The 23,325-nt window shown below is 29.9% G+C and overlaps 3 protein-coding genes and 1 pseudogene across 6 annotated transcripts; 3 read left to right on the top strand and 1 right to left on the bottom strand.

Moving 5' to 3' along the window:
• Nucleotides 1–727: 727 nt before the first annotated feature.
• LOC144841319 (fibrinogen-like protein A) lies at nucleotides 728–4,483 on the top strand. The gene is made up of 4 exons (XM_078697614.1): nucleotides 728–842; nucleotides 1,170–1,309; nucleotides 1,446–1,707; nucleotides 4,227–4,483. The coding sequence occupies exons 1-4, from the start codon at nucleotides 752–754 to the stop codon at nucleotides 4,481–4,483; spliced, it is 750 nt and encodes a 249-aa protein (XP_078553740.1). The 5' UTR covers nucleotides 728–751.
• On the bottom strand, nucleotides 4,111–23,305 carry LOC144841511 (tRNA-splicing endonuclease subunit Sen34-like). 3 transcript variants are annotated; one of them, XM_078697866.1, is made up of 7 exons: nucleotides 23,171–23,305; nucleotides 22,684–22,821; nucleotides 22,106–22,200; nucleotides 21,157–21,835; nucleotides 20,616–20,771; nucleotides 20,166–20,364; nucleotides 4,111–4,164 (listed from the first exon to the last, which is right to left on the bottom strand). In XM_078697866.1, the coding sequence occupies exons 1-6, from the start codon at nucleotides 23,238–23,240 to the stop codon at nucleotides 20,177–20,179; spliced, it is 1,326 nt and encodes a 441-aa protein (XP_078553992.1). In that variant the 5' UTR covers nucleotides 23,241–23,305; the 3' UTR covers nucleotides 4,111–4,164; nucleotides 20,166–20,176. The 3 variants fall into 3 exon arrangements, with proteins under 3 accessions (XP_078553992.1, XP_078553993.1, XP_078553994.1); XM_078697867.1 differs by lacking the exon at nucleotides 4,111–4,164 and having other exon boundaries at nucleotides 19,507–20,364; nucleotides 20,637–20,771; XM_078697868.1 differs by lacking the exon at nucleotides 4,111–4,164 and having other exon boundaries at nucleotides 19,526–20,364.
• LOC144841318 (fibrinogen-like protein 1) lies at nucleotides 7,548–18,864 on the top strand. Its single transcript, XM_078697613.1, has 4 exons — nucleotides 7,548–7,638; nucleotides 12,178–12,317; nucleotides 12,549–12,810; nucleotides 18,611–18,864. The coding sequence occupies exons 1-4, from the start codon at nucleotides 7,548–7,550 to the stop codon at nucleotides 18,862–18,864; spliced, it is 747 nt and encodes a 248-aa protein (XP_078553739.1).
• Nucleotides 7,994–9,916, top strand: LOC144840835 (fibrinogen-like protein A pseudogene; annotated as a pseudogene). Its single transcript, XR_013611964.1, has 3 exons — nucleotides 7,994–8,122; nucleotides 8,471–8,732; nucleotides 9,669–9,916. The product of XR_013611964.1 is annotated as a fibrinogen-like protein A pseudogene (transcript).
• Nucleotides 23,306–23,325: the final 20 nt, after the last annotated feature.

Here is a 23,325-nt window from a genome sequence, read left to right as displayed (position 1 = left end):
ATCTGGGTTGTTCCCCAAACAATCTCCATAAAAGAGAGGTGTTCCAACATTGCATTGTCAGATTCATCGTTCAGCTGAAGTGTAGAGAACATTGAACATACAGTTGTAAGTATTACATTTCTATTGGTACATTAATTAAGTCTAAGACAACTTAAAATTCTAAAATGCGAAAGATACACTGGAATATTTTGTGACTTTCTAAAACTTGTGATTGGTTAAAATCAGTATTAAAAACAAATATCAATATTTTTATCGTTCACATTTTGATTCTCATCCTGATTACTAAAAACAATAACATTTTTAATAATTTTAAGAGTTTTATGCATTTATCGTATTTTAACTTTTAACTTCCACATTGTATCTACTTTTTAAACTACAACTTTTTAAGCTTTTTATTGTATTTTAACTTCTAGATTGTATCTGTGCAATAATGTGTGTGTATTCTATTTTTTAATTGTTTGTTTATATTTTATATATATCTGTTTTTACTTGTACTAATATATACTTACCAATCTTTAAGAAGAATTTCTATTATTATTTTATATGATAATGGACAAATAAAGCTTTTCAGTATTCAGTCTGCAAAAATATGCCTAAATTTCTAAAAAATACAATTTTGTGTTTTATCAAATTATGGAAAAAAAATCCCATCAACTATCTTCAATTTAAGATATAAGAATTGCTATAACATTTGTTCTTGCTTTTCTGTTGTCAGTCATATTGTGTGAGGAGCATTCAAGTGTGATACAGAATGGATTGCAGAATGTTAGTAATTGGCTGTATGTTGGTTGTGATGGCTGCTGCCTGCTGCCCAGAAGATGATTGTGGATGCCCTTCTAGAAGTAAGTAGCATGACTCTATACAGCTGGTAAGAAACGGGTCAGAAGAGCAGAAATGTATCTTAAAATGTGTCATCTAGTGGACAATTTTTGTAGCTGTCCTATAAACCTAATTAAATTAAATCTTACAATTTTTTGTAAATGTTTAAAGCACTTTAATGGACCTAGTAAAGAGACTATCTTGTATAATTTATTTAAATTAAATGATACTACTAAACAATTAGGAAGAAAATAAACAAAATTAAGGAGTACAAAGTTGGCCAAAGCATAAAAGTACCAACTAATATTTTTAGTTTAAAAAATTTGGATAACATTTTGTATATTATTTAGATCAGTGTTTTATGAGAGATTGTGGAGACATTTTGGAAAATGATCCTTCTGCTCAAAGTGGTGATTATGTGATAGAGCCAAATGATGGAGGACCAAAGTTTATGGTCTACTGTGACATGAGGAAAGATGGCGGATGGACAGTAAGCAATATTAATAAGCAATGAAAAAATGCAAAGATTTCTTTTCTTTTCATCTATAATTATACTTAACTATTCAACTATAGTTTTGATAAAGTTCACAAGATAAATTGTCCACTGCTGTTTCTTTGTTTTCCAGGTGATACAACGAAGAGAGGATGGTTCGGAAGATTTCTACCGCAATTGGGCCAACTACAAAAAGGGTTTTGGAAATGTCCACTCAGAGTTCTGGCTTGGTAACGAAAAGATCAACCGTATAACATTTGATGGAAATTTTGAGCTATTAGTAGAGTTGACAGATCACTTGAATGTAATGAAGTTTGCAAGATATTCTCACTTTCGTATTGATACTGAGGATTCTAACTATGATTTGACAATCAGTGGATACACAGGAACTGCAGGTTAGTACATTCAATCAATTTTTACACTAAAAACCCATTTCAAGTAAACTAAGAAGTAACATTATTATTTTTCTTTGTAGGTCAGCTACACCTTTCTGCCTTGCAATAGAAATAGACTAACACACACTGTTTGCTTTTTTGTTTTTTGTTGTTGCATTTATCACTTTATATAATAACTGAATATAATACTGAGTTAAATGATAAGAACATTGACTGGAATAAATGGTTTAAACAAGCTTACAGTCCAGTTAACATACCTTAATTTGAATTTTTGATTTTCTGATGTCCTCATCATAAGAATCCATGTTGTATCTAATTATGTACTAAGCATGTATAAACGTTTTTTATCATACTCTTTCATTTTCATTGTTGTTTTTGGAAATCAGTATATTTGTATACTTAAGTTAAAAGAAAGAATAATTAAGATACAGTAGATGGAAAATAACATAAAATTACAAATGCAATATTTAAAAACATTTTTATTCTTTCATTTTCATTATTTTCTTAACATTCCCAATGTAATAATGTTTTAGTAATGTCAAGTTTATCATTGTATTTTCATAGTTGTATTTTATGTTGTATGTAATATGATTAAATGTGGGTCATCCCCATTAAAAAGAAAAAAAAGTATAATAATAAGCAAACATTGAATGACCAACAAAATATTATTATATAGTAAAATAATGATAACCATATTGTATAATGTATAGAATATAAGAAGCCTAATAACAAGAGCACTATCTTTGAAAAAATTGTTATGATTTAAAACAAAATTAGAATCCCCTAAAACAGGATGTAAATGTAAAAATATAAACTAGAATTTAATTCGTCACTTTGACGAATTATAGGTGATCATTTTTATCATTTTACTGAAATTAATTTTTTTTTTCATGCACGTACGTTAACATACGATCGGAAAATGTTGATGTATGTCATCCTATGATATGCTTATAGTGCTGAGTTGTGCTTATATGCCATATACAATATGTACAGTATATACAGTACTGTATATCTATATACAGTGTAGCATAGGTGAAATTACGGGACACACATGTTCTAATTTTTTGGCATGATGACGTTATCAAACTAAACTTTAAGATGACAATTTCGAAAGATAATTAATTGAGCAAAAAAATATAAGATTTGGAAAAAAATTTGGCACGTAGAAGCGCTGTGCGCGCTCTTTGAATTGTGTATAACTTTGACGAAAAATATGAAAAAACTACTTTTTCACTTCAACTGGCCATATGTTAACGTCACAACATCCGATAGGCTTAATTTTTATATGAATTAATATCTACATTTCATCAGCTTTCATAATAAATTATAATCATCAAGGTAACCTTCAATTCTGAAGAGCTGTAAGATATTCAAATTTACTGCGAAGGTGAAATTACACGGCCTACGTTATTCAAGTTTTTACGCGTGATGACGTCATTAAAATGAAGATAGTGTCAATTCATGATAAAGATAATTAATTAAGCAAGCACATACTGAAAGTTGTGCGAAATTCGAGCACACATAACCAAGATGCGCTCTGTTGAATGGGATAATCTACACAAAAAGATAACAAATCCTAATTTTTAAATTCAAGTGGCCATTTGATGACGTCAAAACATTTTGTACGTAAAATGTGTACATGAATTCATATCTACAACTCAATGGCTTCCAGAATAAGTTAAAAAAATCGGGGGTCATCTTGCATTCTGAAGAATTATTTTCATTTTAAAAAAGACCTATTTTTCACCATTTTCAGAACTTTTGTAAAATTAATGTGCGCATTTTGTCATTTTTAACGTGCTCGTATAGCGTTATTTTAAGTCGGAACTGACTCAAATTTGGTGAATGTACTAAGGATGGTGAGTAGAATGAGATTTGTAAAAAAAATTCATATTTTTTACGCTTTTTAAGTATCGCGCGCGCAAAAACGCATTTTTGCGCAGTAATTTTTTGAAACACGCAAATGGCCTAATTCATGCTCTAAATTGATCAAAACTTAATTTTGAGCGTTTTAAATTTTTAACGCGCGATATCACGTGATGAAACTACGTGTGCGTGCGTTTTTATTTGCTAATATTTTTACCCTTGATCTGAAGTTTACGTGTAGTGAATTTCATTAATATGTGATAATGAATTATGGAGATATGATTGATAATGTGATTTCGCAAAATGGCGTATAAATGTCGTCACGGATGAGTGATCACGCTGGAAAGCTTATTAGGATTAAGTTATATTATTTGAAAGATATTCTGAAATTTTTGTAATCATTGACATTAAACTTTTTGAGATAATTGTTACACAAAATAGTGTACAGAAACAATAAAAAGAAAAAAAATAATAAAGATTTTATACAATAACAATAGGTGATCATTTTATTCTAAATGATCACCTAATAAAACACTCATTGGGTATATTGTATCATTTTACATTGCATATACAGTATTCATTTTCTCCATTCTATTAAACAAACTGTATGTATGCTGTAAACTTAAAGATGACATAATATTTGGTTTGTTTAGGTGATTCTTTGGCATACCACAATGGTCAACAATTTTCAACATATGATAGAGACAATGATATTAAGAGTAGTGGTAACTGTGCTGCTGACAAAAACAAAGGTGCTTGGTGGTACAAGTCCTGTACTTATTCAAACCTGAATGGGCTTTACCTTACACCAGGATCTCCTTCTACTTATACTGGCATACATTGGTATCATTTCAAGAACAAGTGGGAAAGTCTCAAGAAGACAGTGATGATGGTTAAAAGAGCAACATAAGAGAGTTTCATTATCACTTTATAGTAATTTGACTTATAAATATACAAAATGGCAAATATTCAATTTTTTTTCAAAATGTAGTGAGGTCAACAATCCTGTTTGGCTATCCTTTTTTAATGTTATATTAATTCATTTAATTTAATAATGAAAACTAGAATTTGGTGCAATTCTCATAACTTTTTGTCTCTGAAAAACAAATTTATAAATGTTTAACATATGAAAATAAATTTTAATTTGAACTGTAATTTTCTTAAATTATTATTAATCACATACAGTACCTATTTATGTTTTGTTCATGATAATTTATTATTATTATATAATTATTATAATTCTTATTATCAGAATTGTTAAAAATCATGTATGATTGATACTAATTTTACATAATAATTAATAAAACTATATCTGCAGATGATCCTTATAGATAAACTTGTGCTACGATACAATTACACACATCAGAAGTCTTCTAAAAACTAAATACTGTAACTCTTTTAAAAAAACATACTACTGTATTTGCTCGCTGAAAACCATACAATAGTGACCAAAAACATATCATGCATATTTTTGGACGAGATGGGCATCAGTGGCAGAAACAAAACTGTACTGTATTGTTGAAAGAATAAAAATTAATTAAACTACAATGAAATGTGTATGATCCATTAATTATTATCTCTTATTTTATTTGTCTTGAGAATATTATACAGGAAACAGCTAATAGATACTAAGCAAAAAAAAAGGTTTATGGGTTTTACACTTTTTTCCAAGCCAATATTGCACTTTTACAACAAAAAAAACACTAAAAAATGCAAACTCCATTTTAGAGTACAAACACTTTCGGCTAACATAACTGTCTTGATTCTCTAGTCAATCTATCCAAAATGATTTGTGATCAATGATCTTGGAGGAATTATGAACGTCATGCACCTTACACAACATTTTCTTTCTTTATGCAACAATTGTGTTGGTCATTTATTATCCACAATACCAATAGTTGATCAATAAATAAGAAAACGACCCGAATATCCAAACACATTTGAAATAAAATCAAATGTTGTATTCTTGATTATCATGATTTTAGTTATGCTGCCCTCTATGCAGAAAATTGCTTCGCCAAACATAATGCCCATCAATATTAAAGTAAATCAATCAATAACAAAGTCAAGGCTGTCATAACTGTGCAGAGCTGACAGGAGTTCAATAAGGAAACGCAAATGTACATCCTCATCTAAAATAAAGGAGTAACGTGTGCGATCCGATGTTATCTAATGAATGTAGAAAATAATTTTTAAAAATCAAACCAAACTTGTAAATGACATCAACAATTAATGTTGGATCTACTTTAAAAAAATATTAGAATTAAACAATCTATACACATAATACTACTACCAAGAAAATGCATATCACTAAATACCAAGTTATGACTGTTTTAGTCACTATCTGTGCTTAGGTCTTTTACAAATTTGTTTTATTCTTTTTGTATTTTCACTCCTTTTACCATAAATGTACATATATTTTTGACTTAATTTGTTATTTTACTGTTTTTACTTGTTTTAAAGAATTATGTATGCATGTTTTAACCTTTTATTTTCTATAAACAGTTATTAGAAAAAATACCATTTCCTACACACCCATATTTTCCGTATTATTCGTAACTATACACTTGACTATATGGACAACATGGAGACAGAGACTTGTAGAAAGAGACTGTACCTGGATATTAGTAGTTACATAGCTTATCATTCTGTCCTGTTGATAAAAAAACAATTACTAAAGTGTTTAATCTCATTCACGAACCAGTTAGCTACTACAAATAAAAATATAAAAACCACAAACAATAACTTCTGTCTTGAACAATAGCAAATTACTAAGTGTTTCATCTCAATCATGAATCAATTAGCTACTACAAATAAAAATTAAAAAAATTACAAATATCCACTTCTGTCTTGACCAATAGCAAATTACTAAGTGTTTCATCTCAATCACGAATCAATTAGTAGTTAGGAAAACCCAATCCTGTCTTATGTTTTCACAAAAAGAGTTTCATCTCATTCACGAACCAATTACCTAAACAACTTATCAAAAATATTCAAACAAACTTATATGATATTCAAATATTGTTCAGTATAATGTAATTTGTAACATTTAGATTACATAAATAAACCTTTTAGTTGAATAGTTTTGGTTTGAAAACATCTGGGTTGTTCTCCAACCAATCTCCATAAAAGAGATGTGTTCCAACATTGCATTGTCAGATTCATCGTTCAGCTGAAGTGTAGAGAACATTGAACATACAATTGTAAGTATTACATTTCTATTGGTACATTAATTATGTCTATTGACAACTTAAAATTGCAAAAGATACACTGGAATATTTTGTGACTTTCTAAAGCTTGTGATTGGTTAAAATCAGTATTTTCTTGAAAAGATAATGAATTGGAAAATAACAATAATATTTCTCTTGTATGTAACAATGATGGGTATCATTTTATTTACAGTACTATTCACTTGGGCTTTTAAAATCCCCATATCATAAGGTTTATGTCAAACATGAGTTTGAAACAAAACAAATATTAATATTTTTATCGTTCACATTCTTATTACATTATTACTAAAAACAATAAAATTTTAAATAATTTTAAGCGTTTTATGCATTTTATCGTATTTTAACTTCTAAATTGTATCGACTTTTTAAACTTAAGCTTTATTGCAATAATGTGTGTGTGATTCTATTTTTTAATCGTTTTAATTTTATATATATATATCTGTTTTTAATTGTACTAATAAATATTTGCCAATCTTTAAGAAGAATTTCTATTATTAATTTATATTATAATGGACAAATAAAGCTTTTGAGTATTCAGTATTCAGTCTCCAAAAATATGCCTAACTTTCTAAAAAATACAATTTTGTGTTTTATCAAATTATGATAATAATATAAATAAACAATAATAAATGAAAATAAAGGACAATTCTCATCAACTATCTTCAATTTATGATATAAGAATTGCTATAACATTTGTTGTTTTGTCAGTTATATTGTGTGAGGAGCATTCAAGTGTGATACAGAATGGATTGCAGAATGTTATTAATTGGCTGTATGTTGGTTGTGATGGCTGCTGCCTGCTGCCCAGAAGATGATTGTGAATGCCCTTCTAGAAGTAAGTAGCATGACTCTAAACAGCTGGTAAGAAACGGGTAAGCAGAGTAGAAATGGTACAAACTGTAAAAAGACAAATGTGTCATCTATTGGACATCTATGTCATCTATTACAACGATTAAATTCTAAATCTTACCTCTTGAATTTTTGTAATAAAAATGTTTAAAGTATACAAAGGATCTAGTAAAAACTATCTTGTATAATTTAATAAATGATATTACTAAATAATTAAAGAGAAAACAGGAACAATTGTAAGCAGTACAAAGTTGGCCAAAGCAGTACCAAACTATATAGTAAATACATGAAAGTTATTTTGTTAGAAATTGATTTATTTTGTATATTTAGAGAAGGGAATTATGCAGGATTGTAGTAAAATTTTGGAGAATGATTCTTCTGCTAAAAGTGGTGATTATTTGATACAGCCACACGACGGAGGACCCGAGTTAATGGTCTACTGTGACATGAGGAAAGATGGCGGATGGACAGTAAGTAAAAGCAATGACATGACAATGACATGAATTCATCTACTGCTGGTTCACTTTAATATTCGCATGTTACTCGTTTTTGGAACAAATTGCCTTGTGAAATTTATAATTTCAATTTGTCTATAAGTTCTTTTAAATGTAAACTACATAATTATAACACTGGTTTTTATTGAAATGTTGAAAATGTTTGCAGTTGGTCAATTTCTTGTAGGTTTTGTAATTGTAGATTGTTAGTAAGTTGTTTTTAGTTGCACCTGTTTGGTTTTTTCCTATTTTTTAAAAATGTGTTTGTTTTGATTTTGACTGCTGTGTACAACTGTAATTCCTTTGTTTTTTTGTCTTCATCAGGTGATACAAAGAAGAGAAGATGGATTGGTCGATTTCTACCGTGATTGGACAGAATACAAAGAGGGTTTTGGAAACGTGAACTCAGAATTCTGGCTTGGTAATGAACAGATACACCGTATAACATTTGATGGCAGTTTTGAGCTCTTAGTAGAGATGACTGACCACTTGGATGAAATGAAGATCGCAAAATATTCTCACTTCCGTATTGGAACAGAGGACTCTAAGTATACTTTGAAAATCAGTGGATACACAGGAACTGCAGGTTAGTATACCTTCACAGGCACGTAGCCAGGGGGGGGGGGGGGGGTTATGAATCGGGTCAAGTTTCCCATAATGGTATAGCAATGGAAACAGTCTTGTTCAATTTGTAGAAATTTAGAATTTATTCATGTTAGTAGTTTACTTAACAATAAAATATAATTCATAGACAAAAAAACACTATCTTTGAAAAAAAGTTCCATGACTAAAGAATTAAAAATTCCATAAAACAGGATGTAAATCTCTGGAAAATAAATAAACAAATATTAAACAAAAAACTCATTGGGTTTAATGTATATAATTGTTTCTATACTTTATACAGTAGAAGGAAAAAACTGTATTTGAATATGTATCTAATATCTTGTTTGTGTAGGTGACTCTTTGAATAACCAAAATGGTTGTTATCATGTTGTATCTAATTGTACCAGCATGTATAAAGAAAGTATACTTCAGTTAAAAGAAAATAACATAAAATTACAAATGAAATATTGAAAAACATTTTTATTCTTTCATTATTATTTTAACATTTCCAATGTATTAATGTTTTAGTAATGTCAAGTTTATCATTGTATTTTTATAGTTGTATTTTATGTTGTTTGTAATATGATTAAATGTGGGTCATCCCCATTAAAAAGAAAAAAAAGTATAATAATAAGCAAACATTGAATGACCAACAAACTATTATAAGTATATAGTAAAATAAATAACCATATTGTATAATGTATAGAATATAAGAAGCCTAATAACAAGAGCACTATCTTTGAAAAAATTTAAATCCCTTAAAACAGGATTTAAATGTAAAAACATAATTAATCAAAACTCTCATTGGGTATATTGTATCATTTTAAATCGCATATATAGTATTAATTTTCTCCATTCTATTCAAAAAACTGTATGTATGCTGTAAACTTAAAGATGACATAATATTTTGTTTGTTTAGGTGATTCTTTGGCACACAGCAATGGTGCACAATTTACAACGTACGATAGAGACAATGATAAGAGTAGTAGTAACTGTGCTGACTACTACAAAGGTGCTTGGTGGCACAAAAACTGTGCTTATTCAAACCTGAATGGGCTTTACCTTACACCAGGATCTATTACTCATACTGGCACATGTTGGTATCATTTCAAGAACAAGTGGGAAAGTCTCAAGAAGACAGTGATGATGGTTAAAAGAGCACCATAAGAGAGTTTTCATTATCACTTTAGTAATTTGACATACAAAATGGCAAATATTGATTTGTTCCACAAGATGTAGTCAATAATCCTGTTTGGCTATCATACTTTTTGAATTATAGTAATATTTTAAATTAACAATATAGACTAAATTTGGTGTAATTTTATAAATTTTGTCTCTTGAAAACAAAATGTTTTAACATATGACGACATAAAAATAATGTTGAATTGAATACAATGTGCTATTAATTATTATTACTAATCATACATACTGTACAGTGGGCCTACATATGTTATGATTTGTTAACAATAAATTAAAATAACAATAATAATAATCATATCAGAATTTTAAAAATCTATGCTAATATTAGTAATACCTTAATGAATCAAATTGATTAAGTATAAGCTACTACTTTGGCTAGTCATATGGTATTAATGAATTATTATAAATATTATTAATACTAGTTTTACTAATTTAATAAAACGTTACCTACAGATGCTTTATTTATATCATAAATATAGATAGTTTTATTGATACATCTCAACAATAGACATATCATCAGAAATCTGCTGAGAACTAAATAACTCTTTAGAAAAACCTACTCTTCATGTCTGAAAACCAATTCAATATTAGTGTGGATGAAAAACTTGTTTTTGTCCATAAAATACTACAGAGAGGCATCAAATCCTGTTGTAAAATAATTTATTAATGATTAACTAATTATTAATGACTTTTTCTGAAATAAATACAACAAATAGAGAAATGCATGAAAGTGTTTCTGTGTTATTTACTGTTGATATTGTTAACACTGGACCATATGGTCAACTGGCCGAGAAACTAGGAGAAAGGGACAGTATATAGCCAGGAATTCATTGACATTAATCAAAATCAAGCATTAATATCATCCTGTCTTGAAAAAGCCAATTACTAAAGTGTTTAATCTCATTCACGAACAAATTGGCTAAGCAAATTAAAAGGTCCTAACAAAGATAATTCTGTCTTCAGTGTTTACAAAAAGCAAATTACAAAGTGTTATCTCATTCACGAATCAATTACCAATACATTTATAACAAAATATCCAAACAAACTTATATGACATTCAAATATTGTTCAGTATAATATAATTTGTAACTTTGAGATTATGCGAAATCCTACTATTAAACCTTTCAGTTGAAAGGGTTTGAGAACATCTGGGTTGTTCCCCAACCAATCTCCATAAAAGAGATGTGTTCCAACATTGCATTGTCAGATAGATTCATCTTTCAGCTGAAGTGTAGAGAACATTGAACATACAGTTGTAAGTATTACATGTCTACTTGAATATTAATTTAGCCTACTGACAACTTAAATTCTAAAATTAGAAAGTGAAAAAAATGGGTCACTTTCTAAAGCTTGTGATTGGTTGAAATCAGTATTTTCTTGAAAAGACTTAGAAAATGACAATGACATATTATTTTGTATGTAGCATAAAATTAAATTCATTCAACAATATTAAAATACTAAAATATTCATTTCTATATACTTTTTGAATTCTTATTTTCTGGTGGAACTAGCCTTAAAGCCCTCTGGGATTATAAAAGTTTCTCCAGCATAAGTGCATACTAATTTTTTTAAATAATAATGTATTGTTATTACATAATGATGGATCTTTTGAAAATAAAATTGAATTATGGTAGAAAATAAAGGTTAATTGTATATTTTTTCAAAATTTAAATATTTATAAAACAAAATAATTGCTTCCAACATTTGATTATTGTTCTCCTAGTGTACTTCTATATTGAGTAAATTTGCAAGGAAGCTTTCAAGTGTGATCCAGAATGGATTGCAGAATGTTAGTAATTGGCTGTATGTTGGTTGTGATGGCTGCTGCTGCTGATGACGATTTTAAATGCCCTTCTAGAAGTAAGTAGAATGACTCTAAACAGTTGGTAACAAACGGGTCAGCAGAGTAGAAATGGTACAAACTGTAGAAAGAGAAATGTGTCAACTATTGGACATCTATGTCATCTATTAGACGATTAAACTCTAAATCTTACCTCTTGCATTTTTTAAATAAAAATGTTTAAAGTATACAATGGATCTAGTAACAACTATCTTGTATAATTTAATAAATGATTTTTTTTTAATAATTAGAGAGAGAGAAAACAGAAAAAATTGTAAGGAGTACAAAGTTGGCCAAAGAATAAAAGTACCAAACTATATCTAAGTAAATAAATGAAACGCAAGTTATTTTCTAGTTTTAGAAAATTGATAATATTTCATATTTTCAGAGAAGTGTTTTTTAAGGGACTGTGGTGAAATTTTGGAAAATGATCCTTCTGCTCAAAGTGGTGATTATTTGATACAGCCACATGACGAACAACCTGAGTTTATGGTCTACTGTGACATGAGGAAAGATGGCGGATGGACGGTAAGTAACTTTAATAAGCAATAAAAAAGATTTCTCTTCTGTAATTATACTTAATTATTAAATTACAGCTTTATAAGATAGATAAATTGTCCAAAATTAATGAGAGCCAAAAAATAAATAACTTTAAATTTGTCACTCATTTAGTTTGAAATAGATTATGTGCTATTTAGATTTTGATTGTTGTTTTTTTGTAGTTCAGCTGTTGTGTAAAGTTTTTATTTTTTATCCCAGGTGATACAACGAAGAGACGATGGTTCGGAAAATTTCTACCGCGATTGGGCCAACTACAAAAAGGGTTTTGGAAATGTGCACTCAGAGTTTTGGCTTGGTAACGAAAAGATCAACCGTATAACATCTGATGGGGATTTTGAGCTCTTAGTAGAGATGACGGACCACTTGGATGAAATGAAGTTTGCAAGATATTCTCACTTTCGTGTTGGTAGTGAGATGTCGAACTATCTTATGAGAATCAGTGGATACACAGGAACTGCAGGTTAGGTTACCTTTTTACACTAAAAACACAAAACATTTTTTTTGTAGGCATACATCATTTGTACCTTGCAATAAAAATGGTCTATTGTCACATACTGCATGGTGTCTTTGTTGTTGCATTTATATACTGACAATACTGACTTAAATAAGAACATTGACTAGGGTGTAATACATTGTATGGTGAAGATTCTTCAATTTAATTTTAAGGCTCTACACCATTTTGTATTAGTGAGACACAAACAATTGAATCTTTACCACAAATGAAATAGAAAATGAGGAACAAATGTTGTAATGTATTAAATTAAGTTGGCAAATGTTCAGTAAACTGATTGTGCAAAACTCTCCAGTCAAGTTTCCCATAATGGTATAGGATTGGAAACAGTCTCCTTGTTGAATTTTCTTTTTTATTTATTTGTAGAAATTTAGAATTTATTCATGTTTTACTTTACTTAACAATAAAATAACCATATTGTATAATTCATAGAAAAAAAAACAAGAACACTATCTATGAAAAAAAAGTTCCATGATTAAAGAATTAAAAATCCCCTAAAACAGGATGTAAATCTCTGGCATACAAGTTTAAAGAAAAATAAATAAACAAAATGAATCAAAAAACTCATTGGGTTTATTGTAAATCATTTTATATCGTATATAATTGTTTCTATACTTTATACAGTAGAAGAAAAAACCTGTTAACTGTATTTGAATAATGTATCTAATATCTTGTTTGTGTAGGTGATTCTTTGGCGTTGCACAATGGTCAACAATTTACAACATATGACAGAGACAATGATCCACATTCAACACTTAACTGTGCTGACCATAACAAAGGTGCTTGGTGGTACAACGGTTGTACTCATTCAAACCTGAATGGGCTTTACCTTACACCAGGATCTCCTTCTACTTATACTGGCATACATTGGTATCATTTCAAGAACAAGTGGGAAAGTCTCAAGAAGACAGTGATGATGGTTAAAAGAGCAACATAAGAGAGTTTCATTATCACTTTATAGTCATTTGACTTATAAATATACAAAATGGCAAATATTTAATTTTTTTCCAATATGTAGTGAGGTCAACAATCCTGTTCGGCTATCATTTTTTAGTGTTATATTAATTATTTTAATTTAATAATGAAAACTAGAATTTGGTACAATTTTCATAACTTTTTGTCTCTGAAAAAAAAATTTATAAATGTTTTAACATATGAAAATAAATTTAATTTGAAATGTAATTTTTCTTAAATTATTATTAATCACATACAGTACCTATTTATATTTTGTTTATGATAATTTATTATTATTATATAATTATTATAATTATATTATCAGAATTGTTAAAAATCATATGTATTATTGATACTAATTTTACAAATTAATAAAACGATATCTGCAGAAGATCCTTATAGATAACTTGTGCTACGATACATTTACACACATCAGAAATCTTCTGAAAACTAAATACTGTAACTCTTTTAAAAAAACATACTACTGTATTTGGTCGCTGAAAACCATACAATAGTGACCAAAAACATATCAAGCATATTTTTGGACGAGATGGGCATCATTGGCAGGAACAAAACTGTACTGTATTGTTGAAAGAATTAATTAAACTACAATGAAATGTGTATGATCTATTAATTATATCTCTTATTTTATTGGTCTTGAGAATATTATACAGGAAACAGCTAATAGATAATAAGCAAAAACATTCTTTACTCCATGGCAAAAATAAGGTTTATGGATTTTACACTTTTTCCAAGCCAATATTGTACTTTTACAACAAAAAAACACCAAAAAATGCAAACTCTATTTTAGAGTACAAACACTTTTGGCTAACTCAGTGTCTTGATGCTATCCCAAATGATTTGTGATCAATGGTCTTGGAGGAATTACGAACGTCATGCACCTTACACAACATTGTCTTTCTTTATGCAACAGTTGTGTTGGTCATTTGTTATCCACAATATCAATAGTTGATCAATAAATAAGAAAACAACCATACCAAACAATTTTGAAATAAAATCAAATGTTGTATTCTTGATTATCATTATTTTAGTTATGCTGCCCTCTATGCAGAAAATTGCTTCGCCAAACATAATGCCCATCAATATTAAAGTAAGTAAATCAATAACAAAGTCAAGGCTGTCATAACTGTCCAGACCTGACAGGAGTTCAATAAGGAAACTCAAATGTACATCCTCATCTATAATAAAGGAATAACGTGTGCGATCCGATGTTATCTAATGAATGTAGAAAATAATTTTTAAAAATCAAACCAAATTTGTAAATGACATCAACAATTTATGTTGGATCTACTTTAAAAAACTATTAGATTTAAACAATCTATACACATACTACTACCAAGAAAGTGCATATCACTAAATACCAAGTTATGACTGTTTTAGTCACTATCTGTGCTTAGGTCTTTTACAAATTTGTTTTATTCTTTTTGTATTTTCACTCCTTTTACCATAAATGTACATATATTTTTGACTTAATTTGTTATTTTACTGTTTTTACTTGTTTTAAAGAATTATGTATGCATGTTTTAACCTTTTATTTTCTATAAACAGTTATTAGAAAAAATACCATTTCCTACACACCCATATTTTCCGTATAATTCGCAACTATACACTTGACTATATGGACAACATGGAGACAGAGACTTGTAGAAAGAGACTGTGCCTGGAAATTAGTAGTTACATAGCTTATCATTCTGTCCTGTTGATAAAAAAACAATTACTAAAGTGTTTAATCTCATTCACGAACCAGTTAGCTACTACAAATAAAAATTTAAAAAACCACAAATATCCACTTCTGTCTTGAACAATAGCAAGTGTTTCATCTCAATCACGAACCAATTAGTAGTTGGGAAAACCCAATCCTGTCTTATGTTTTCATAAAAAGAGTTTCATCTCAATCACGAACCAATTAGCTAAACAAATTATCAAAAATATTCAAACAAACTTAAATGATATTCAAATATTGTTCAGCATAATGCAATTTGTAACATTCAGATTACATAAATAAACATTTTAGTTGAAAAGATTTGGTTAGAAAACATCTGGGTTGTTCTCCAAACAATCTCCATAAAAGAGAGGTGTTCCAACATTGCATTGTCAGATAGATTCATCTTTCAGCTGAAGTGTAGAGAACATTGAACATACAGTTGTAAGTATTACATTTCTATTGGTACATTAATTAAGTCTATTGACAGCTTAAAATTGCAAAAGATACACTGGAATATTTTGTGACTTTCTAAAGCTTGTGATTGGTTAAAATCAGTATTCTCTTGAAAAGATAATGAATTGGAAAATAACAATAATATTTCTCTTGTATGTAACAATGATGGGTATCATTTTATTTACAGTACTATTCACTTGGGCTTTTAAAATCCCCATAAGGCTTATGTCGAATGTGCGTTTGAAACAAAACAAATATTAATATTTTTATCATTCATATTGTGATTCTTATTACATTATTACTAAAAACAATAACATTTTATGCATTTTATCATATTTTCCAAATTGTATCTACTTTTTAAACTACAACTTTTTAAGCTTTTTATGCATTTTGTCAAATTTTAACTTCTAAATTGTATCTTTTTTAAGTTTTTGTGTAATAATTTTTGTTTTCATTGTGTGTGTGTGTATTCGATTTTTTAATTGCTTTAATTGTTTATATGTATATCTGTTTTTAATTGTATTAATAAATCTTTAAGAAGAATTTCTATTATTATTTTATATGATAATGCTTTTGAGTATTCAGTATTCAGTCTGCAAAAATATGCCTAACTTTCTAAAATCAAATTATGATAGAAAATAAAGGAAAATTCCCATCAACTATCTTCAATTTAAGATATAAGAATTGCATTTGTTGTTTGCTCTTCTGTTGTCAGTTATATTGTGTGAGGAGCATTCAAGTGTGATACAGAATGGATTGCAGAATGTTAGTAATTGGCTGTATGTTGGTGGTGATGGCTTCAGCCTGCTGTTCAGAAGATGATTGTGGATGTCCTTCTAGAAGTAAGTAGAATGACTCTATACAGCTGGTAAGAAACGGGTCAGAAGAGTAGAAATGTATCTTAATTAAAGAGAAATGTGTCATCTAGTGGACAATTTTTGTAGCTGTCCTATAAACCTAATTAAATTAAATCTTACACTTTTTTTTATTGTTTAAAGCACTTTAATGGACCTAGTAAAGAGACTATCTTGTATAATTTATTAAAATTAAATGATACTACTAAACAATTAGGAAGAAAATAAACAAAATTAAGGAGTACAAAGTTGGCCAAATCATAAAAGTACCAACTAATATTTTTAGTTTAAAGAATTGTATAATATTTTGTATATTATTTAGATAAGTGTCTTATGAGAGATTGTGGAGACATTTTGGAAAATGATCCTTCTGCTCAAAGTGGTGATTATGTGATAGAGCCAAATGATGGAGGGCCAAAGTTTATGGTCTACTGTGACATGAGGAAAGATGGCGGATGGACAGTAAGCAATATTAATAAAAGCAATGAAAAAATGCAAAGATTTCTTTTCTTTTCATCTATAATTATACTTAACTATTAAACTATAATTTTGATCAAGTTTACAAGATAAATTGTCCACTGCTGTTTTGTAAAGTTTCTTTGTTTTCCAGGTGATACAACGAAGACAGGATGGTTCGGAAGATTTCTACCGCAATTGGGCCAACTTCAAAAAGGGTTTTGGAAATGTCCACTCAGAGTTCTGGCTTGGTAATGAAAAGATCAACCGTATAACATTTGATGGTGATTATGAGCTATTAGTAGAGTTGACAGATCACTTGAATGTAATGAAGTTTGCAAGATATTCTCACTTTCGTATTGATACTGAGGATTCTAACTATGATTTGACAATCAGTGGATACACAGGAACTGCAGGTTAGTACATTCAATCAATTTTTACACTAAAAACCCATTTCAAGTAAACAAAGAACTAACATTATTATTTTTCTTTGTAGGCCAGCTACACCTTTCTGCCTTGCAATAAAAATAGACTAACACACACTGTGCGCTTTGTTGTTGTTGCATTTATCACTTTATATAATAACTGAATATAATACCGAGTTAAATGATAAGAACATTGACTGGGATAAATTGTTAAAACAAGCTTACAGCCCAGGAAATTCAACATACCATAAGAATCCATGTTGTATCTAATTATGTACCAGCATGTATAAACGTTTTTTATCATACTCTTTCATTTTCATTGTTTTTTTGGAAATCAGTGCATTTGTATTGAAAGTATACTTGAATTAAAAGAAAGAATAATTAAGATACAGTAGACGGAAAATAACATAAAATTACAAATGAAATATTGAAAAACATTTTTATTCTTTCATGTATTAATGTTTTAGCAACTGTCAAGTTTATCATTGTATTTTCATAGTTGTATTTTATGTTGTATGTAATATGATTAAATGTGGGTCATCCCACAAAAAAAAGTATAATAATAATTAGCAAACATTGAATGACCAACAAAATATTATTATATAGTAAAATAAATAACCATATTGTATAATGTATAGAATATAAGAAGCCTAATAACAAGAGCACTATCTTTGAAAAAATTGTTATGATTTAAAACAAAATTAGAATCCCCTAAAACAGGATGTAAATGTAAAAATATAAATAATTAAAACACTCATTGGGTGTATTGTATCATTTTACCATTTTATCATCGCATATACAGTATTCATTTTCTCCATTCTATTAAACAAACTGTATGTATGCTGTAAACTTAAAGAAGATATAATATTTTGTTTGTTTAGGTGATTCTTTGGCATACCACAATGGTCAACAATTTACAACATACGATAGAGACAATGATGTGTATTCAACACTTAACTGTGCTGAGCATTTCAAAGGTGCTTGGTGGTACAAGTCCTGTGCTGAATCAAACCTGAATGGGCTTTACCTTACACCAGGATCTTCTTCTACTCATAATGGCATTGTTTGGTTTCATTTCAAGGGTCATTATTACAGTCTCAAGAAGACAGTGATGATGATTAAAAGAGCACCATAAGAGAGTTTTCATTATCACTTTATAGTAATTTGATTTATAAATATACAAAATGGCAAATATTTAATTTTTTTTTCAAGATGTAGTAAAGTCAACAATCCTGTTTGGCTATCATTTTTAGTGTTATATTAATTATTTTAATTTAACTAGAATTTTGAATTAGAACTTTTTGTCTCTGGAAAACATTTCATTGTTTTATAAATGTTTTAGAATATGAAAATTAAATTAATTTTCTTAAATTAGTATTAATCACAGTGTTTCATCTCAATCACGAATCAATTAGCCACAACAAATTAGAAAAATCCCCAGGCCCCTTCAAAATCCCCAGGCCACCTCTAAATCCCCAGGCACCCTAAATCCCCAGGCTCCCCTCTAAAAATCCCCATGACCCTCTAAAAATCCACAAGCCCCCCTCTGAAAATCCCCCGGCCCCCTCTAAAAATCCCCAGGCCCCTCTAAAATTCCCCAGGCCCCCTCTGAAAATCCCCAGGCCCCTCTAAAAATCCCCAGGCGCCCTATAAATTTCACAAATTGCAGTGCAAAAGATAGGACATCAAATTAAGTTCAGAATTTCATTTCACTACTTTTAGGCCCTGGGCCCCCTATTTCAAAATCCTGGATCCGCCACTGGTAGAAGTGTTTAAAAAGCATGGGAACATTTCATTTTCCATTCACATAGTTTTGCTGCTTGCATGTGATGCACATATTCACATTATTAATAGTAATACAGGATGTTAGCCATTTTTGCCGTTTTTTAATAAATGCATTCACGAAGGATTTTGGATATTGTGTTTTGGAATTTGTTTGTACAGATAATTTATATACTGTTTGATATCATCATACAGTATAACTTGCAGTATGGTTTATGTGATCCACCAGTGATATCAGTACGACGATACCGAAGTTGTCTTCACAATAAAGACAGAAATAAATAAATAATAAATATTGTAATCTGACAAAAATTATTAAGTAAAAGCAGAACTATTTTCAATATATCAATTTATTAGAAGAATAGTATAAAACAGTTTGTTTGTTTTGTTTCATTATGCGCAAGTATGGGGCGCCATCAGACACACTACCATGGTTTGTAAGACAGAATAGGTAGTGTGCGCAAGTATGGGGCGCCATCAGACACACTACCATGGTTTGTAAGACAGAATAGGTAGTGTGCGCAAGTATGGGGCGCCATCAGACACACTACCATGGTTTGTAAGACAGAATAGGTAGTGTGTCAGACGGCACCCTGTATGTAAGTTCAAAACAGAGGCCCAGAAGTCAGCCTGTGGAATCTATGCCAGTGTTACCTGTATAATCATCATGATACTCCTGTCCACTGTACTGATGTATACACAAGTGCGTCTTGTTTATCTAGTGAACATATAATCACCGTTTTTCTCACATTTGAAGCCATGCGGCCAAACTGCACTAAATCACGCGCACTGAACAGTTCACAATGAGGGCGACAGATAGCAATGTAGGAGGAGTGGAATAGCAACGGGTTACCTGAGGAAAAAAAAATGATTATGAAACATTTGTAACATTATTTATTGGCAAAATGTATTTATCATAATTTATAAATTCAAAAGAAAGATACTGAAAAAATCTCAATGGGAATACAAATGAAATAAGCAAAAAGGTAAATCAAAACAGCAAGAAATAAAGTGCCAAGGTTTCAGAAAACACTATTCCTTTGTCAGGGCTATTATTATATTTATAAATATATTATTAAACCTACAAACTTGTTACTACTGTACCTGGGTAAACTAAAAAGTCACCTCCAAACTTTCCCCCACTTGTCAAGAAGTAGCCATTCTCCCAGAAATCCTTAAAGACGCGAAATCTCAACCAATCCGTTTCTGTTGATGGGTAGCTCCATTCATCAACGGGGTCTTTGCTATAGTTGGTAGCACCTAAAAAATAAAATACACAGTAGAATTAATTAAAAATCCAAAATGTTTTTTTTTTACAAATAAAGAAGAAGCAGGGGAGGATCCTAGGAGGTACTGTAGCACTTAGACAGCTAAAATTACATTATCAGCTACATTTTGATATCTAGTTGTGACAGACTGTCAATATTATTATTAATATGTCAGCGTTCCTCCATTAAAAAATCCTGGATCCGCCCCAGAGACGGGTTGTCTATATTGTATAATGTAAAAAGAGGGTGGTGAGCGGGTAAGCCTACAATATTAGGGAATCTATAAAGCTAAGAGAAAGGTCTACTGAGGAGGAAAAAGGAGATATTAATTAGTGGAGGGTGAGGTAAGATGCAATAACAAATTGTTTTTTTCTTACTTGTTGGTAGGTGTATGAGGCATCCTTGGTTGGCCTTGCTAATACTGTTTTCTTCCTTTTCATTCACTTTGAACAATTCACACTTGTTCTTAGGTTCTGCTTCTTTTGTTGAATAGTTTATATTACATGGTGTATCAGCATCTTCATTTTTATTAGCTGTTTTATCTTCGGTTAATTTTAAATGTTCATGCTTTGAAATATCAACTTGGCTTCTTTCCTCAAATTTGTTGGTCAACTCTGTTTTGTCTTCATCCTTATTTTCATCTACAAATTTCTGTCTTTTGCCATGTCCTTCTGAATCAGTATTATCTCTTTCTCTTTTGCCATATTTGGTAATCTCTTCTAAATCATGATCAATAGTAGTATGTTTGTTAATATTTTTTTCTTCTTTTTGTTCAACTACCTGTGCCATTGTTATAGAACAAGTATTAGACAAACAACAATCATATATTGAATCTTTAACTCCTTCATCAGCAGTTGTATTTGCAAATGATTCTTCAACAATCTCATCATTTTCTATTTTTTTGGCTACTTCCTCTTTCGTCTTTCCACTCAGCATCATTTTTCTACTCCTTGCTCTCTCCTTTCTTATAGTTTTCTTCTTTTTTGCATGGTCTGCCTTATTTTTATTTAAAAATTCCACTTTCTTTGATTCTTTTTCTGACTGCATAATCTGTTTCTAAAATGAAAAATTGATAATGTTCTATAAACTTGAATATTATATGTTTTGGAAACACGCCAAACGTTTTACAATTTTTTAAGTAGTTTATATCAGCTGCTGCTTTTACAGATTTTTTCGACAGCTTTTCCAACTTTCGTAGCCTAAATCCTTGATTGATACCAAAGTAAAAAATAATCCGTAAAAGCAGCAGCCTAGTATATAAACTCATTTTTAAGAAACATTAGTCTTGTAAAAGTTGATGACTTTAAATAAAAGTTTCTTTCAAACCTGCTCTGAGAAACTTTTCAATTTATCCTCCTGATACTTGTGCACATCTGCAGCTGTTGGCGTTCTTACTTTTATATTTATAATCCTTGCCACACCTACAAAAATAAAATATTCATACTTTTTTTTAAGGCTATATTAGCTCTTTAAAGAATTTTAAAAATTGGGAGAAAACGGAAGTAATCTGGAGAGTTGGTACCAGCATAGAAGGAAGTAAATGGTACGAGAGACGGATTCAGGATGTTAGAAACTAATCCTCCTTCCTTACAAAGTATACTGAAGGGGGGAGAAGCCAGAGCCACGATTTTTTGAAATCGTACGATTTTTTTCTTTCGTCCAATCAGCAGTGAGCATGAATGACCTTGCTTGAAAACGGATAACCGAATCGTGGTCGATGTGAAATCAAGCTCAACGCTCGTGATATTTTTCTCAGGGCATGTGAAAGCAGCTTAACTCTGGTTAGTACTGTTTGGGTGCTGGAACAAGCTTATCACTCTTTTCCTTCTTCACTTTCCTTCCTTTTTCACAGCACTTTCGAGGAAAGAAACCATTTATTGCATGTATTAATAAAGTGAAAATACCATATTCTATCAGGACAGCTGCTTCTTCTGGCATAAGTTGAAGTGGAAGACCAAGCTGCAAATTTTGATGTGGTGCTCTTGGTAGGCAACCGATTAGCTTTCCAACAATGTTGTGCTTTTCTCGAATCATTTTCACATCTCAAAAAGAAAGCAATTTATTCAATCAAATGTATAATAATGTACATAATTCTTTGTCAGTTGATATTACAATTTTTTTAAATTTATTATTTAACTGAAATCTAATCTAGGCTAGCCTATTAATGCACAGCATTTGAAATTAAAATGAAAACAAAACATTGTGAAATAAAAAGCAACCACTACAGTGATACAAACAAAGCTAGGCCTAGCTAGTGTTTGTTTTTAATTAGTCCTAGTGTAGTGAGTCCTACTCACTCTGCTGCCTGCTGATGGCAGGTTTTTTAGCCTGGCCTGGCTGGATGGACCAAGATCATTTATGTTTATACTGTAGTACTTAAAATGTACATACCTTCTGCTTTCCAAATCAAGATTTTATCACTACATAATTGAAGATCAATTACATCTTCTTTACTATCCATCTTATCGGAATTTTAATGTATTTTTTATGAAGCAACACACATGCGTTACGGATGGATGATTCCGTGGACTTTAAATAATGACCTT

This window comes from Antedon bifida, chromosome 4 (genome assembly GCF_963402885.1).
Source record: "Antedon bifida chromosome 4, ecAntBifi1.1, whole genome shotgun sequence".
Lineage (NCBI taxonomy): Eukaryota > Metazoa > Echinodermata > Crinoidea > Comatulida > Antedonidae > Antedon > Antedon bifida.
This window is presented reverse-complemented; position numbering and strand designations above follow the sequence as displayed.